The sequence below is a fragment of the Salvelinus fontinalis genome, chromosome 4 (assembly GCF_029448725.1).
Source record: "Salvelinus fontinalis isolate EN_2023a chromosome 4, ASM2944872v1, whole genome shotgun sequence".
NCBI classification, from domain to species: Eukaryota; Metazoa; Chordata; class Actinopteri; order Salmoniformes; family Salmonidae; genus Salvelinus; species Salvelinus fontinalis.
Window position 1 is genome coordinate 50,557,065 of NC_074668.1, and position 18,239 is coordinate 50,575,303.

Below are 18,239 nucleotides of genomic sequence, written 5' to 3' on the forward strand. Positions count from 1 at the left end.
CCCAAAGACTGCCTTCGCCACACCAAAGGGGCTTTTCCAGTATGTGAGGATGCCCTTCATGGTGCATGGACTGCATGGTGCCGCTGCAACTTTCCAACGCCTCATGGATGCCATTCTACGGCCCCATCAAGAGTATGCAGCGGAGCCTCCCGGGTGGCGCAGTGGTCTAGGGCACTGCATCGCAGTGCTAACTGCGCCACCAGAGTCTCTGGGTTCGCGCCCAGGCTCTGTCGCAGCCGGCCGCGACCGGGAGGTCCGTGGGGCGACGCACAATTGGCATAGCGTCGTCCGGGGTAGGGAGGGTTTGGCCGGGGATATCCTTGTCTCATCGCGCTCCAGCGACTCCTGTGGCGGGCCGGGCGCAGTGCGCGCCAGCCAAGGGGGCCAGGTACACGGTGTTTCCTCCGACACATTGGTGCGGCTGGTTTCCGGGTTGGAGGCGCGCTGTGTTAAAGAAGCAGTGCGGCTGGTTGGGTTGTGCTTCGGAGGACGCATGGCTTTCGACCTTCGTCTCTCCCGAGCCCGTACGGGAGTTGTAGCGATGAGACAAGGTAGTAATTACTAGCGATTGGATACCACGAAAATTGGGGAGAAAATGGGATAAAATGTATTAAGAATAAAAAATATTTTATAAAAAAAAAAAAAAGAGTATGCAGCGGCGTACATAGACAATGTGGTTATCCACAGCGAGGACTGGGATAGTCACCTCCTGCGATTATGGGCGGTGCTCGTGAGTTTGGAAGCCACAGGGTTGACGGCCAATCCAAATAAATGCTGCCTGGGTCTGTCCGAAGCAGAATACCTGGGGTACACCGTGGGGATTGGGAAAATACGCCCACAGGCAGAGAAGACCAGGGCAATTCTGGACTGGCCGCGACCCCGAACCAAGCAGGACGTTCGGGCCTTCTTAGGGATAACGGGATATTATCGCCGTTTTATCCCGGGATATGCAACCATTGCCAATCCCCTCACAAACCTCATCAAGAAAAACTTGCCAAACCAGGTAGAGTGGAAAGACGAGACGGAAGAGGCCTTTCTATTGCTAAAAGATGGCCTGTGTTCTGATCCCGTCCTACAGGCTCCGGACTTCTTACAAGAGTTCATTGTGCAGGTCGACGCCTCGGATACGGGGCTCGGGCCGTACTAGCTCAGGGTAAAGGCGAAGCAGAGAAGCCGATTCTTTTCATAAGTAGGAAGCTCAGCGATCGGGAACAGAGGTATGCTACCGTAAAGAAAGAGGCCTTAGCCATTAAGTGGGCCCTCGATTATCTCCGGTACTACCTACTGGGTCGCATTAGTTACGGACCATGCGCCCCTCACGTGGATGGCTGGTAAGAGAAACAGTAACAACAGAATAGCCAGATGGTTTTTGTCTTTACAACCATTCTCTTTCCATGTCATCCACAGGGCCGGATCGAGGAACGGGAATGCAGACGCGCTGTCCCGACGCGACCAAGACAGTGCGTCTGGCGCCCGACCCTCCGGTTCGGGTCCTGAGGGGAAGGTATGTGGAAGGACCACCAGAGGGCAGGCTGGGCTCACGGATGGTAGCCCAACAAGGCATGGGAGACAAGGTAACCAGAGGCAATTGAGCACAGCTGACACTACTAATGAGATATTCTCCTTCCCCTATAAGAGAGAGTATGGAACCAGCAGAAGGGGGGGGAAGAACTATCTCTGGAAGATGGCCACCGAGACAGAGGAGCGATCTATGAAGAACCATTAAGACGGTGACAATCCCGTGACTTTTGTTGTAGTTTAAAGACAATCGTATTGTGTTCCTGTTTGATCTGGAGAAGAAGATGTATGTTTTTTCCTTTGGAGATTTTCATTGATTATGTTGGAATGTTTGTGTTGACCAAATGCCCTCAATATAGAACTTTGTTCAATCAAGAAAACCTACTCCTGACTCGTTTGTTCCACCTTCCCGCTTCAGAGTGACGCCCAATTACTTGGTCCGCTCACATTAAGTTGAAGCACTTTCAGTAGAGCAAAAACTATGATGATGTATAGTGCCTCATATGATGCAAAACTGTACAGGGACTCACAGAATGAGCTGGGCGCTGTCGTGGCGTCGCCGTGGCACCAGCTCCTTCTCCCTCCACTGGACAAAGCGGCTGAGCACCTCCCCGGCGCTGCCCTCCATGCTGATGGGGTTCCCGTTGGCCCAGATGTACAGGCCCACCAACACCACACGGATGTTTAGCTCCACGTACATCTGTATATTACAGAGAAATGGGAAGAACGTCACAAATTGAGATCTATAGACACATCTAGGGTGTCATTTTCGTGCTAAAAATACTGTGTCATGACGTGGCCCTCTTTGGGTATAGTGAGTACCCTCCACTTCTCTCTCACCACCTCTCTCCCTCCTACCCAGGTTCTGTTATCTCTGGTCGTAGATTCCTGGAGGAGACTCTCCTCAGGGCCAGGCAGTATAGAGAGAGAGAGTTTCACAGTAGAACAAAGGAACTTCTACATCACAGAACTTGAGAACTGAACAATATCCATGTTTTGGAGAATGTGTAAACGGTCGGTGGAGAAGACGACCGGTCCGTTTTGTTTCATGTTGTGACCTCATGGAAAACGATACAGCCACATTACCATAACTCTGTTTATACAGGAGCCTCCGTTATGAGGTTTGCATCTAATTATTGTATAAAATGAATGAGTAAAGATTAAGCTATTTGTGAAATTATGTAACGTGATTTTAAACCGTTAATGTGAGAGAATTGTATTCCCTTTAAAGTTTAACTAAGTCATTGGCCCGCCCCATGAGCACAGACATTATCTACTGTTCCGAATAAAACCCCCACCTGAAGAAATCCTCTTTAGACCATGCGTACCTCGGTAAGCTGAGGGGGCGAAGGTTTGAGTAGAGACCACAAAAAACTTCAGTAAAAGCTAAGGTTGTAATGGTTGTTGAATTCCTAACCAAACCACGTGGAGCTTTGGCTACACTGGTGGAAATGGTACAACTCAGACTACCGATACCGACAGAATAAGAGCAAATCTTCAATACTAATTACTAGTCTGCAGCTAGGAATTATGTACCATGGAATGCGAAGACCGACAACCGCCGAAACATCTATTGTATAAGAACTTTTCTGAATGGGACTGAAGTATCCATTCTTACCACAGAATACTTATTGGAAGGGTCAAATAATGGAGACGAGCGGATGAACTTTCCAACAGAAAGACGGACGATTCCAACAGAGATCTCTGATGGCACACTGAGCGTAAATATATATTGATTGCAATGATTCCCGAATGAGTGAGCGTTCATGTGAAAAGGATTAGCATTTGAATTAATAATTATCAACTGTGTAGTGACTCGTCTTACCCGCTCTTCTCAGTCCACACCCACTTCCTTTTGTCTACCAAGCCGTCATATGGGCTAAGCCCACTAGGGAACCTCCCCTATCATTTCCTTGTAACCATATCTACTGTTTGTTTTTGCATTTCTGTTATTCAGTTAGTAAATATATGATTAAGACAATTGATGTATGGATGATTCATAGTAAAGGCTGGGTTCGTGCAGAAAACCAACAATTTATGACGTTTGGAATGAGACTAACGTGAGGAAAAGAATAATTAATTAATTGAAGACTAATTGATCAGATATTAAAATATCTGAAGTTATATTAGGAAAATTATAACTTTAATCTGAATATTTTCCTTCGTGCCCTGACTCTAGTTAATTACTTTTACATGATTAGTTTAATCACGTAATAATAATTAGAGAATTTACTTGATAAAATAACAGTCTTCACTTTAATGATGCCAAAGACACAATAACTGTTAACCTTTATCTCGTAGTGTGATGAAGAATTAAAATGAGGCAATTTTTTACTATACTAGCATTTCTTAAACTTAATAGTTTAAAAAAAATACATAAAGGCCCTCTTTATAATGTTAAAGAAATGTTTCAATCACACTGCCAGATTATAGTGAGGTTTATAGTACGTTTTGCACTATGCACAATTCCTATGCAATATGAAAATGTTGCATCTAAACTCTAAACACAATCTATGAAGAAATCATTGGTGTATATTCTTGGAATTGTCTTGTTTGGTATTGCAAACGTTGACTGCAACTCATACCATACTGTGTTGTAGGGTATTTGACCCTGATTGAGCACTTGTAGTATGCATACTTTTTTGTATACTTACACTGTCAATGTAGTTTGCAAGATGAATCATCTCGTCTCGCACTGCAGTCTCATTCCTGTGCATGTAGGTGAACTGTAGAGGGAAAGGACAGAAGTGAGCATTGGCTAGAGTATCCTGAAGGCCTCATTCAAAAAGTTTAAAAACGGACTGGGCCAAAAGTTCTTAAGCCCAATGGAGAATTCAACTAGCCTGGGCATTATGTTTGTGCAACCATGCCACTCCTTGTCATATCTTTGGCATATGGCAAAGAGTGGAATGATAGCAAAAATAGGTCTGGTACCCAGGCTAAATTTCACACAGGCCATCAAGAAATGAAAAGATCAAAGGTTTTTTCTTGATCAAAAATGGGATTAGGTGGTAATGGGTGCCGTCAGCCAGTCGCTGCAACTGAATTCGGTCCGGGCCCTTGGCAAGAAAACTTAAGGCCCCCACCTTGGCGAAGTTGAGAAATGCTCGCATTTTTAAGCCAATTGACTGAAATGTTACACATTTCTCCATGGAGCTGAGAGAAAATGTTGCAGTTTTAAAGCGAAATGCCTGCAATTCTACATATTGTGCCTTGGAGTCGAGAGAAAGATTTTATGCAATTTTATGCATTTTGTCATGGCTAATGCTGTGTTCTGATGCGCAAACATTTTAAATTCTCCCCGTCTAGCTTTAATTTTGGTGATAGTTCTCAAATAAATTCAGCAAAAAAAGAAACATCCTCACTGTCAACTGCGTTTATTTTCAGCAAACTTAACACGTGTAAATATTTGTATGAACATAAGATTCAGCAACTGAGAACAAGTTCAGTTCTCATGGACAGCACCAGATTTGCCAGGTCTTGCTGTGAGATGTTACCCCACTCTTCCACCAAGGCACCTGCAATTTCCCAGACATTTCTGGGGGGAATGGCCCTAGCCCTCACCCTCCAATCCAACAGGTCCCAGACGTGCTAAGTGGGATTGAGATCCGGGCTCTTTGATGGCCATGGCAGAACACTGACATTCCTGTCTTGCAGGAAATCATGCACAGAACGAGCAGTATGGCTGGTGGCACTGTCATGTCAGGATGAGCCTGCAGGAAGTGTACCACATGAGGGAGGAGGATGTCTTCCCTGTAACGCACAGAGTTGATATTGCCTGCAATGACAACAAGCTCAGTCCGATGATGCTGTGACACACCGCCCCAGACCATGACGGACCCTCCACCTCCAAATCGATCCCGCTCCAGAGTACAGGCCTCGGTGTAACGCTCATTCCTTCGACGATAAACGTGACACCGACCATCACCCCTGGTGAGACAAAACCGCAACTCGTCAGTGAAGAGCACTTTTTGCCAGTCCTGTCTGTCCAGCGACGGTGGGTGTGTGCCCATAGGCTACGTTGTTGCCGATGACGTCTGGTGAGGACCTGCCTTACAACAGGCCTACAAGCCCTCAGTCCAGACTCTCTCAGCCTATGGTGGACAGTCTGAGCACTGATGGAGGGATTGTGCGTTCCTGGTGTAACTCGGGCAGTTGTTGTTGCCATCCTGTACCTGTCCCGCAGGTGTGATGTTCGGATGTAGTGATCCTGTGCAGGTGTTGTTACACGTGGTCTGCCACTGCGAGGATGATCAGCTGTCCGTCATATCTCCCTGTAGCGCTGTTTTAGGCATCTTACAGTACAGACATGGCAAATTATTGCCCTGGCCGCACTTGCAGTCCTCATGCCTCCTTGCAGCATGCCTAAGGCGCGTTCACGCAGATGAGCAGGGACCCTGGTAATCTTTCTTTTGGTGTTTTTCAGAGTCAGTAGAAAGGCCTCTTTAGTGTCCTAAGTTTTCATAACTGAGACGTTTGCATTAGTTACGGACCATGCGTCTGTAAGCTGTTAGTGTCTTAACGACCGTTTCACAGGTGCATGTTCATTAATTGTTTATGGTTCATTGAACAAGCATGGGAAACAGTGTTTAAACCCTATACAATGAAGAGCTGTGAAGTTATTTGGATTTTTACGAATTATCTTTGAAAGACAGGGTCCTGAAAAACGGACATTTTATTATTGTTTATGTATTTATTTTTAAACACAGATCTCGTACAACGCTGTGTACTACCCCCTTCACAGAACAGAGCAAAATGGCTCTAACCAGATTAGAAAGAGGAGCCGTATCTCAGACTGGCCAATAAATAGCGAAGATTAAAATGGGCAAAAGAACACAGACACTGGACAGAGGAACTCTGCCTTAGAAGGCCAACATCCCGGAGTAACCTCTTCACTGTTGACGTTGAGACTGGTGTTTTGCGGGTAATATTTAATGAAGCTGCCTGTTGAGGACTTGTGAGGCGTCTGTTTCTCAAACTAGACACTAATGTACTTGTCCTCTTGCTCAGTTGTGCACCGGGGCCTCCCACTCCTCTATATTCTGGTTAGAGCCAGTTTGCGCTGTTCTGTGAAGGGAATAGTACACAGCGTTATACGAGATCTTCAGTTTCTTGGCAATTTCTTGCATGGAATAGCCTTCAGAACAAGAATAGACGGATGAGTTACAGAATAAAGTTATTTGTTTCTGGCCATTTTGAGCCTGTAATCGAACACACAAATGCTGATGCTCCAGATTCTCAACTAGTCTAAAGAAGGCCAGTTTTATTGCTTCTTTAATCAGGACAACAGTTTTCAGCTGAGCTAATATAAATGCAAACGGTTTTCTAACGAACAATTAGCCTTTAATTTGTTTTTACTTTGATTAGCTAACACAACATGCCATTGGAACACAGGAGTGATGGTTGCTGATAATGGGCCTCTGTATGCCTATGTAGATATTCCATTCAAAAATCAGCCGTTTCCAGCTACAATAGGCATTTACAACAACAACAATGTCTAAACTGTATTTCTGATCAATTTGATGTTAATGGACATTTTTTGTTGTTGCTTTTCTTTCAAAACAAGTGACCCCAAACTTTTGAACGGTAGTGTACATTATCTTATCTACATAATTTGTCAGATTTGAGTAGTTTAATAAGTTTACACTGAAATTGTTCTTCCATAAAAATAATAATTTAAAAAAATGGTTTTGTTTTACACTGTATTGATTAAGACAGCCCGAAAAAACAAGTATGTGTTACTGCAGTCCAATATGGCGACCGAAGTTTGGGCGAGTGGGTGTATGGAAAGCGAATAAGCTAATTAAACAGATTTGTCACTCAAGACCGTTTTGTGGTTTAAGAATTGGAATTTAAAAAAACACTTCTCAATCAAAACCGCTTTAAACACAACCACATCCACTGCTTTCCAAAATGTACTGTTGAGGGAAGAGATTTTAAATTATGTATAAAACACAGTCTAGGTTTATCAGTCGTTGGACATTCACTCACCCTCTCATTATCCACCACCAGGAGCAGCTCTACATAGTGTGGCTGGAGCAGCACTGCCCGCTTTCTCTGAAGGGAGAGAAAACACATACAGTACCATAAGCAGATAAATCAGCACGAAGGCACAGGCACACTCAGCACGCACACATACACCCTGTGGTAACTCACCCTGAGGAGGTGGCTGACAGGCTGTTTGTGTGTGTCAGAGTGGGTGTGATGCGCTGAGTGGTCCTGTTCAGATGGGGCTAGTTGTTCCGTGTGTGGAGTGCCACACACCAGCGGCTCCGACACCACGTCCTCCAGCCGGTACACTAGGTGCTGGAAGTCCGAGGAAGACACCAGCGGCTCAATCCCATAGCTGGAGTTGTCCATGAGGAGCACCCCTCTGGAGGTTCAAACACAAAAGGCTGATCACACCAGGGTCATAAGGGGTCAATATTAATCATTATAAACGAAATGCTGATTGGTTAAAAGGCTGTGGGATATCAGATCGTATACCATGGGTATGACAAAACATGTATTTTTACTCTTCAAATTACGTTGGTAACAATATTATAATAGCAATAAGGCACCTCGGAGTTTGTGGTATATGGGCAATTTACAAGGCTAAGGACTGTTTCCAGGTACTCTGTGTTGCATCCTGCACAATAACAGCCCTTGGCCGTGATATATTGCCCATATACCACACTCCCTTGGGCCTTATTGCTTAATTACACCATGGGCATTGTTGAATACTCGTTTCTGATGGGCTTGAATGGCATTCGAGAGTGTGCATTTTTTCCTTATAATGCATGGTATATCAGCATGGTAGAATTCAATGGCTATAGTTCATTGTTACATGTTCAATGTTTGAGCTGTTTTTGAATGCAAAAGTCAAAATGAAAACATTGGCATTGTTGAAGTAGATGTTCATAATAGCAAACTAGGACTGATATTTTGGTTAGCTAAACTAGCAAGTCTGTTTGTTTGGTTACCAAGGCAACTACTGCAGCTATATAGTAATCTCGCAAACTACTTCAGTGGATGTTAACAAGTCCGGGTAGTCCCTCCCCATTTCAGTTAGTTTAGTAGGGGAATGGCACATACATTTAGAACAGAATAATTGGCAGTTTTAAGAGGAAGGTTGGTACAGGTTCTTTCCTAAAGACAATCAACTAACGATCATTTAACTAAAACACTAAATGTTCCACACCCACAAAACACTGCCTAAACTGGCTTGTCCTTGCTGTGATACGAAAGCATGATCATATGGTGTGTGGGAGGTAGGTGAAAAAGACAACAAAAAAACAGCTTGGAAACTGAGCCTGTTAATTACAATTTAGGCCAGGCACTGCAAACTGAAATTACATTTTTGCCTCTACCTATACATTGAGATTTGTTGGTATTCTGGTCCATTATTATTATTATTTTCAAAAAAGTACACATTAAAAAAGGTCAAACACTTGATGAAAATGTATATTTTCTTTAGTTAATCATACTCTAATCAACATTTTAATGAATGTTAAAACACTTTAAAATGGACATCAACTCAGCAAAAAAAGAAACTTCCCTTTTTCAGGACCCTGTCTTTCAAAGATTTCTTCGTAAAAATCCAAGTATTCTTGGATCAGATTCTTGAAATCTTCGGGATTGATTGACCTTCATGTCTTAAAAGTAATGATGGACTGTCGTTTCTCTTTGCTTGTTTGAGCTGTTCTTGCCATAATATGGACTTGTTCTTAAACCAAATAGGGAGATATTCTGTATACCAAACCTACCTTGTCACAACACAACTGATTGGTTCAAACGCATTGAGGAAAGAAATTCCACAAATGAACTTAAGGCACACCTGTTAATTGAAATGCATTCCAGGTGACTACTTCATGAAGCTGGTTGAGAGAATGCCAAGAGTGTGCAAAGCTGTCATCAAGGTAAAGGGTGGCTACTTTGAAGAATCTCAAATATTAAATGTATTTTGATTTGTTTAACACTTTTTGGTTACTACATGATTCCATGTGTTATTCTCTTAGTATGATGTCTGAACTATTATTATTACACTAGAAAAAACATTGAATGAGTAGGTGTGTCCAAGTTTCAATTGGTACACCACATACACAAAAGTTTGGGGTCACTTAGAAAAGTCCTTGTTTTTGAGAGAAAAGCAATTTTTTTTGGAAACGCCTATTGTAGCTGGAAACGGCACATTTTTTACGAAATATCTACATAGGCGTACAGAGGCCCATTACCAGCAACCATCACTCCTGTGTTCCAATGGCACGTTGTGTTCGCTAATCCAAGTTTATCATTTTAAAAGGCTAATTGATCATTAGAAAACCCTTTTGCAATTATGTTAGCACATCTGAAAACTGTTGTGGTGATTAAATCAGCAATAACCTGGCCTTTAGACTAGTTGAGTATCTGGAGCATCAGCATTTGCGTGTTCGATTACAGGCTCATAATGTCCAAAAACTAAGACTTTCTTCTGAAACTCAGTCTATTCTTGTTCTGAGAAATGAGGGCTATTCCAAGTGAGAAATTGCCAAGAAACTGAACATTTCGTATAACGCTGTGTACTATTCCCTTCACAGAACAACGCAAACTGGCTCTAACCAGAATAGAAAGAGGAATGGGAGGCCTCGGTGTACAACTGAGCATGAGGACAAGTACATTAGTGTCTAGTTTGAGAAACAGACACCTTACAAGTCCTCAACTGGCAGCTTCATTAAGTAGTACACGCAAAACACCAGTCTCAACGTCAACAGTGAAGAGGCGACTCCGGGATGCTGGCCTTCTAGGCAGAGTTCCTCTGTCCAGTGTCTGTGTTCTTTTGCCCATCTTAATCTTTGCTTTTCATTGGCCAGTCTGATATATGGCTTTTTTTTGCAACTCTGCCTAGAAGGCCAGCATCCCGGAGTCGCCTCTTCACTGTTGATGTGGAGACAACATTAACAATGTCTACACTGTATTTCTGATCAGTTTGATGTTATTTTTATGGACAAGGACATTTCAAAGTGACCCCAAACTTTTGAACGGGAGTGTATATATTCTTATTCTAAAATGGATTAAATGTTTTTTTTCCCCCCCCTTCTCATCAATCTACACACAATACTCCATAATGACAAAAGCAAAAACAGGTAATTATTTTGTGCTAATTATTATATAAAAATATAATTACAAAAATAATTTTATAATCACATTTACATAAGTATTCAAAGCCTTTACTCTGTACTACCACTCTTACATTTTCTCGGCTGCGTGCTTAGGGTTGTTGTCCTGTTGGAAGGTGAACCTTCGCCTCAGGATGAGGTCCTGAGTGCTCTGGAGCAGATTTTCATCAAGGATCTCAGAGTACTTTGCTCTGTTCATCCTTGCCTCAATCCTGACTTGTCTCCCAGTCCCTGAAAAACATGCTGCTTCCCCGTAAGGATGGTGCCAGGGTTCCTGCAGACGTGACGCTTGGCATTCAGGCCAAATAGTTCAATCTTGGTTTCATCAGACCAAAGAATCTTGTTTCTCATGGTCAGAGTCCTTTAGGTGCCTTTTGGCAAACTCCAAGCAGGCTGTCATGTGCCTTTTACTGAGGAGTGGCTTCGGTCTGGCCACTTTACCATAAAGGCCTGATGGGTGGAGTACTTCAGAGATAGGAGAACCTTCCAGAAGGACAACCATATCCACAGAGGAACTCTGGAGCTCTGTCAGAGTGACCATTGGGTTCTTGGTTACCTCCCTCACCAAGGCCCTTCTCCCCCGATTGCTCAGTTTGGCCAGGCGGCCAGCTCTAGGAAGAGTCTTGGTGGTTCGACACTTCTTCCATCTAAGAATGAGGGAGGCCACTATGTTCTTGGGGACCTTCAATGCTGCAGACATTGTTTGGTACCCTTACCCAGACCTGCGCCTCGACACAATCCGGTCTTGGAGCTCCAAGGACAATTCCTTTGACCTCATGGCTTGGTTTTTGCTCTGACATGCACTGTCAACTGTGGGACCTTAAACAGACAGCTGTGTACCTGTCCAATCAATTGACTGTACCACAGGTGAACTCCAATCAAGTTGTAGAAACATCAAGGATGATCAATGGAAACAGGCTGCACCGGAGGTCTATTTCAAGTCTCATAGCAAAGGGTCTGAATACTTGTGTAAATTAGGTATTTCTGTTCGTTTTTTTTTTTAAATAACTGCTTTTGCTTCGTCATTATGGGGTTTGAACCCCGCTCTCTGGCGGGGAGGCCTATTTGAGAGCACCTTGTTTTGCTACTAAACCACAGTCTTTGAACACCGTCCTGGTAATCTTGACATCTTAAATCCAGAGTGTTGTCCAGTCTGTCACCACCACTAACTGGCTAGCTAGTGTTAACATATTTCAAGTTTCAAATGTTATTAGTAGTATGTAAAGATACGCATGTTGGCATACATTTGTACCGTCCCCAAGTATACATCATCCAACAAAATGCATTTTTGCAGGTTCCTCAACAATACAACAAAAAAAATTGAAAAATAAGAATACAAAATGTTGCAAAATGTATGTGATAGCTAGCTAACTCACTAATGATTTGCTTAAAACACTGATATTTGTAGGTGTTAAGTTGCTGTCTTTTAGCTAATACCAATAATATGCATGCCAATATGCTAGTGTCACTGTTCAGTAGCATGTTTTTTTAATTTTATTTTTTATTAATTTTTATCCCATTTTCTCCCCAATTTTCGTGGTATCCAATCGCTAGTAATTACTACCTTGTCTCATCGCTACAACTCCCGTACGGGCTCGGGAGAGACGAAGGTCGAAAGCCATGCGTCCTCCGAAGCACAACCCAACCAGCCGTACTGCTTCTTAACACAGCGCGCCTCCAACCCGGAAGCCAGCCGCACCAATGTGTCGGAGGAAACACCGTGTACCTGGCCCCCTTGGTTAGCGCGCACTGCGCCCGGCCCGCCACAGGAGTCGCTGGAGCGCGATGAGACAAGGATATCCCTACCGGCCAAACCCTCCCTACCCCGGACGACGCTATGCCAATTGTGCGTCGCCCCACGGACCTCCCGGTCGCGGCCGGCTGCGACAGAGCCTGGGCGCGAACCCAGAGACTCTGGTGGCGCAGTTAGCACTGCGATGCAGTGCCCTAGACCACTGCGCCACCCGGGAGGCCCTGTCTGTTCAGTAGCATGTTAGCTAGCACAACAGCTAAGGTAGCAACAATATGAGCTGACTTGACATCAAAGCAAACTTTTACTTTTGCAGATGGATACTCTCCCCCGGCTGTATTGGGAAGAGGCATCAACACCCTGGAAAAAAGTTTGTGGTGCACTTACTCTGAACACTTTTTTGAGTGATACATTTGTACCCTCCCCAAGCTTGATAAGGTAAGTAAATGCAAGCATCTCATAAATGTAGCCCATACATCCATTCTTTGTAACAATTAGATATTTTATAGTTTTAATTAAACTAGTAGCTAGCGCATCTTCATCATGTGTTGTTCCTTCTCTCTTACTCGAAGCAATCAGTTACAAGGCAAAAATTCAGATTGAGGCCTTCAATCAAACTGAAGACAGAAATGTGTGCACCAGGTCATGGCTTCTTGCATGCTTGGCTTTGAGATGTAAGTCAACAATACATTTTGGAAAAATAATATATATTGCCATATTAGGCATAACTCATTGTCATGAAGAAGAGACAACTAGTAGACTAGTAATGATGAAGTCCCCATTCTAGATTGAAGATCGTACTTAGTTGATTTGTTTGAATCAATTGTTTTGAGGCTTGGCTGGAGAAAAATCTTGTATACTCTAGGAACTGTTAATTCGAAATGACACAAGGACAAGGTTCCAGTTTAACAAAGTTTACTATACTATATGAACACACTACAAGTAGCCATTACACTCAAGGCCAGGTCCATCAACGAACTCCCCTCATGCGCAGGCGCACACTTGACTCAGTGACAGCCCCGTAATAACAGAAGTATAGGGATACTTAAAACATGAACTTAACAGGACACATTTGGCCACACATTTAAAGGTAGATTGAGTAGGCCTAAGTCCCAGTTTATGCTAGATCCATTGTTTCTTTATATAGAATTCATACAAGGCAGAAACATTGTTTCCTTGCTGAAAAATATGTAGAATGCCAGTTTCAGTGAGAAGCATAGCAACATCAAGGCAACTTTGTAACAGGTGACCCTGTTTTTCCAAAGCCAAACCCGCCCATTATCCGCTGAGCTGCAAAAATATAAAATGTTTTCAGTGACTGATTTCAGTACCCTAATGTTGTTTTTATGTTTTCTGATTGTTTCTCAAGGACTTCCAAAGTTCACTCAAAAAGGCAATAGTTCTGAACTGGGTTTGATTTTGTCAATTTGGTTACATCCATTGGTTGAAAGCGACATTGCTCAGTTATCACTTAGCTCATGTAAATTCTGTATTTCCTTTAAACATTCCAAGGTCAACGTTCCCATAAAGTGGTGGGGAGAAGTCTACCGTCTCCAGAAGCGTCTTCACCATTCATTTTCTGTATTCAGGTTCACGTAAACATTTAATATTGATAGTTACAGCTGATTTTGGGATTGTATATCGATTCGCTCTCCTTAAATATTTGTCATCTAATATATTAGTTACAGTCTCTGAGTTGTTTACTCAAACTTTTCAGGGCATAAAAACTACAATCTGTGTCCTGAATTAGCCTAGTGTGCATGTGCGCCCAGCTAGATCTTGTTTCCCCCGGTTTTCCCCTGACTAAATTAGCTGGCTAGCTGAAAGTTTAAATCCTCATTGCCAAGCTTAATACAAAATGCACCCTCAACTTCAAAACTCTTTTGCTAGTTATACAATCATGTAAGTAAAAAAAATTCTGTAAAAGAAACTTGAAAATGATTTATTATTTTGTTGAAAAGTCATGACTGGTTCGAGCTATCTGTCGTGTCATAAGACAACAGTTGAAAAGGATATCATTGCTACTTAACGCAGATCCAAGTTCAGTGTTGAGATCCACTGGTGTCATTGGCGTAGGGTTAGCTGGACGTTTCTGACTTGGCTTGGAACTGTGGAAACGGGCAGCCTCTCCCCGCTTGGCTTAATGGGACATGTAGTGATTTTGCCAACACAGCCAGATATGTACAGTCCTGTACCCTTAATCTTTTTTAAACTGACTATCATATTTGTTGATTAAATCAGACTTTACTAGTATAATGAGTAATTCAAGAATGGGTTGGGGTTCGTTCCTTGTTCCTTTTCAATCATTGGCTCATTGGTGAAATTAGCATTCTGACAATATCTTTAATTAAATCATTCAAAAACCTTTATTAATGCAACTGCAGACAGAAGTTGACAACAGGAACATACGCATGTTTCCGAGTAAGTTCTGCATAAAAGAAAAGGTCCCAAGTTATTTTATTAAACCCGAAGTCCAGCCCTTGTGATGTCACTGCCTACGTCCTTATATTTTACTCATGAGACCAAAACCATGCCTACTCAACACTAAAACTCTTGTTTATATAGCTATCTAAAAGCTTAGCAGTAAATGTCCAAGTTGATTTATAGTGGAATGTCTGACTTATCGCTTACACTCCCCTGCAGCGTTCTGTCTTCACAGTCACACATTTCTCAGAAGGGTCTCTTTATAAGAGACCAGAAAACAACTGTGGAACAATACTAAACCTCTATAATGAATATATATATATATCGTTAATCTGTAGTCTAGGACCCTTTAACTGTAAGGAGGGCGGGGTCTTATAACCCCTCCCCTTCTATTAATACAACATAAGCATAATCAATTATTATAATGCATCAAACATATGGACAGCCCCTATCATGAACCCTAGGTGAACCCCTTTCAAATGTCACGAGTTAATTGACATGATAAAACTCTACAGAAAGCCAAAGACTACATTAAATGGCTAAATTAATGAAATGTGTAATTTAACGGAGGGTAAAGAACATTTTTCCTATTTGGGTCAGCCTTTTTAGTCCAGGGTGCATTGCATGATGCCGTTGCCTGAGATATTATAGAAAGGAGATTGGAGATGAATGAACGTATAATTCCCCACCCAGAAGACTGTCGACCAATGGAGTTCACATTGTCATGCTCCGTCACGAAGTTGCAAAGCTAATCGTCATGCAATCCCTTCCCAAAGTCAGTGTATATGTCGAGAAACGTACCTATTTTCCTTGAAAGTACGTAATGTCAAGATTCCAAAGCTATACGATATTACAGATAGCAAGTTAATTATCTCAAGAAAGATTTATAATGTTGTACTTTTTGTCGACAAAATTTGTACTAATGTTGGGTTTTTGAGCTGACGCCGAATAGACTCCCATTCACTCCTTGAAGCTCTTTGTCCCAGAATGCACCGCATGGCCAATTAATGTAGCATGGGCAACGTTTCCCATCTCCTCAAACGTATATCTGCTGTTGCGAATGTTAGACTCTATACTCTATGATATACTGATTGAACATGGTGAGATTGTAGACTCCTAAATTAATAGTGCAGTTTGTTTAGGCGATTTTACCACAAACTAGCTACTTTACATGTTGATATTTTCTTTGGTATTATTATGTGTAGCTACATTTGCCAGCTAGCTAGTCACCTAGCCAGCCCATAGAGAGAGCATTGCAGATTTTGTGGTCAACCTGAGCTGCAGATTTCCACAATAATTTTCCATGTTGCTGCCAACCTTATTATAAAACGGCAAAATGAAACATTTGTTCACAAAAAATATTGTTCTCACAGTGTTATTTAACACTAAGTTAAAGGAATGATTGGTTTTGGGTGGATTTTTCCTTTAAAGTTATGTGAGTTGTTTTGTAGATACAACATTTCAATATTGTTAATAGACAAAGTAACCAAAAACCTGATCTAATTGGCATATCCATAATGAGTTGCAGCAAATTTTCAGCAAACAGAATGTTAGGCACAAGTTTACCCAGAAGTTCGCCACAAATGTTTGCCACAAAACTAATTTGCATGTAAAAATATGAGCTTACCCCAAATTGGCAAAAGATTGGACAGAAGCCTGTTTTTTTTGGTAAGGGTTACCTTAGCCCAAAGCAGATACTCATGGCCACAGATGATCCCTCCACGTCCTCCACATAGCCCCGATAGTGACAGTGATCCTGCGGAAGGGATAAAAGAGAATGTCGGCTCAGTAATGTCTTAAAGAGTCAAACAACCATATGTATCAAGAGAGGCTATAAAGGAGATGCTAGAAGGCAAAGATGAGGTAATGTCATCCTGGCAAGGCCATTGTCAGTGTTACATTGGACTCAAATTGCATTGCAAGTTATATCATTGTGTTAGCCACAGTCAATTTAAGAGCCTAATTGCTTGTGACAGAAAATGTGAAATCTTTGGGTGAGGTGATGAATCTTGATTTGTTGCAGCGCGTCACTCAATGTTGACGATTCAAGATGGGGCTTGAATTGGAGGTGGAGATTTGGTCCTGAGATCATGTCGAGCTTGGCAAATAAATGAGGCCTACTTCTAACCCATGGACATATTGCAGAGCAATGTCCTTTTAAAGTTAGAAATTATTTTAAAGAAGTCAACTGAAATGATTTCACGTGAACTGACAGTGCTGTAGGGGTTAATTGAGGTCCAATTTAAATAACACCATTAAACATGTTTTCCGTTTGTCTGTAATCTCCCCCTGGCTATCTATAGGGAAATGCTGTGTCCTATCCCTTTAAGCATTCTTGGCAGCACCCTGCTCTCTCACAATAGCATGAGCTAATTGTCTTAGCCTTGATTCCTAACATGTAGAGATTTAGAACTATGGGAGCTCACTGAAACGAAGTAAAGTAACCAAGTTTCAGAGAGTTTCCTCCAGAGTATAGGGCAATCGGATGGTATGGTAGACCCATCAAGAATTCTGTCCATATAATCTTTTGATCTTAAAAGGCAAAACGGATCCTAGATCTTGCACAGATACTTTAGGGATATACACATGACCAAATGTATCAAGACACCTGCTTGTTGAACATCTCATTACAAAATCATGGGCATTAACATAGAGTTGGTCCCCCCTTTCCTGCTATAACAGCCTCCACTCTTCTGGGAAGGGTTTCCAATAGATGTTGGAACATTGCTGCGGGGACTTGCTTCCATTTAGCCACAAGAGCATTAGTGAGGTCAGGCACTGATGTTGGGCTATTAGGCCTGGCTCGCAGTCGTCGTTCCAATTCATCCCAAAGGTGCTCGATGGGGTTGAGCTCAGGGCTCTGTGCAGGCCAGTCAAGTTCTTCCACACCAATCTCGATAAACCATTGCAGTATGGACCTCGCTTTGCACACAGAGGCATTGTCATGCTGAAACAGGAAAGGGCCTGTTGTCACAAAGTCAGAAGAACAGAATCGTCTAGATTGTCATTGCATGCTGTAGCATTAAGATTTCCCGAACAATGAAAAACAGTCCCAAGACCATTATACCTCCTCCACCAAAATGTACAGATGGCACTTTGCATTCGGGCGGGTAACGTTCTCCTGGCATCCACCAAGCTCAGATTTGTCCATCGGACTTCATCGGACTGCCAGATGGTGAAGCGCGATTCATCACTCCAGAGAACGTGTTTCCATTGCTCCAGAGTCCAATGGCGGCAAGCTTTACACCACTCCAGCCTGACGCTTGGCTGCTTGGCTTTGGAAACCCATTTCATGAAGTTCCCAATGAACAGTTATTGTGCTGTCGTTGATTTCAGAGGCAGTTTGGAATTCGGTAGTGAGTGTTGCAACTGAGGACAGACGATTTTTACACGCTATGCACTTCAGCACTCGG

The 18,239-nt window shown here is 42.6% G+C and overlaps 1 protein-coding gene across 2 annotated transcripts in view; it reads right to left on the reverse strand.

The window, feature by feature from the left end:
- adam9 (ADAM metallopeptidase domain 9) overlaps nt 1–18,239 on the reverse strand; it is a 98,964-nt gene that overhangs the window by 25,641 nt on the left and 55,084 nt on the right. For both annotated transcript variants that reach the window (XM_055920493.1, XM_055920492.1), the window contains exons 5-9: nt 16,506–16,582; nt 7,675–7,891; nt 7,510–7,575; nt 4,173–4,244; nt 2,049–2,218 (exon numbers count right to left, since the gene is read on the reverse strand). In XM_055920493.1, the coding sequence (XP_055776468.1) occupies nt 2,049–2,218; nt 4,173–4,244; nt 7,510–7,575; nt 7,675–7,891; nt 16,506–16,582 (602 nt within the window). The remainder of the gene's footprint in view (nt 1–2,048; nt 2,219–4,172; nt 4,245–7,509; nt 7,576–7,674; nt 7,892–16,505; nt 16,583–18,239) is intronic.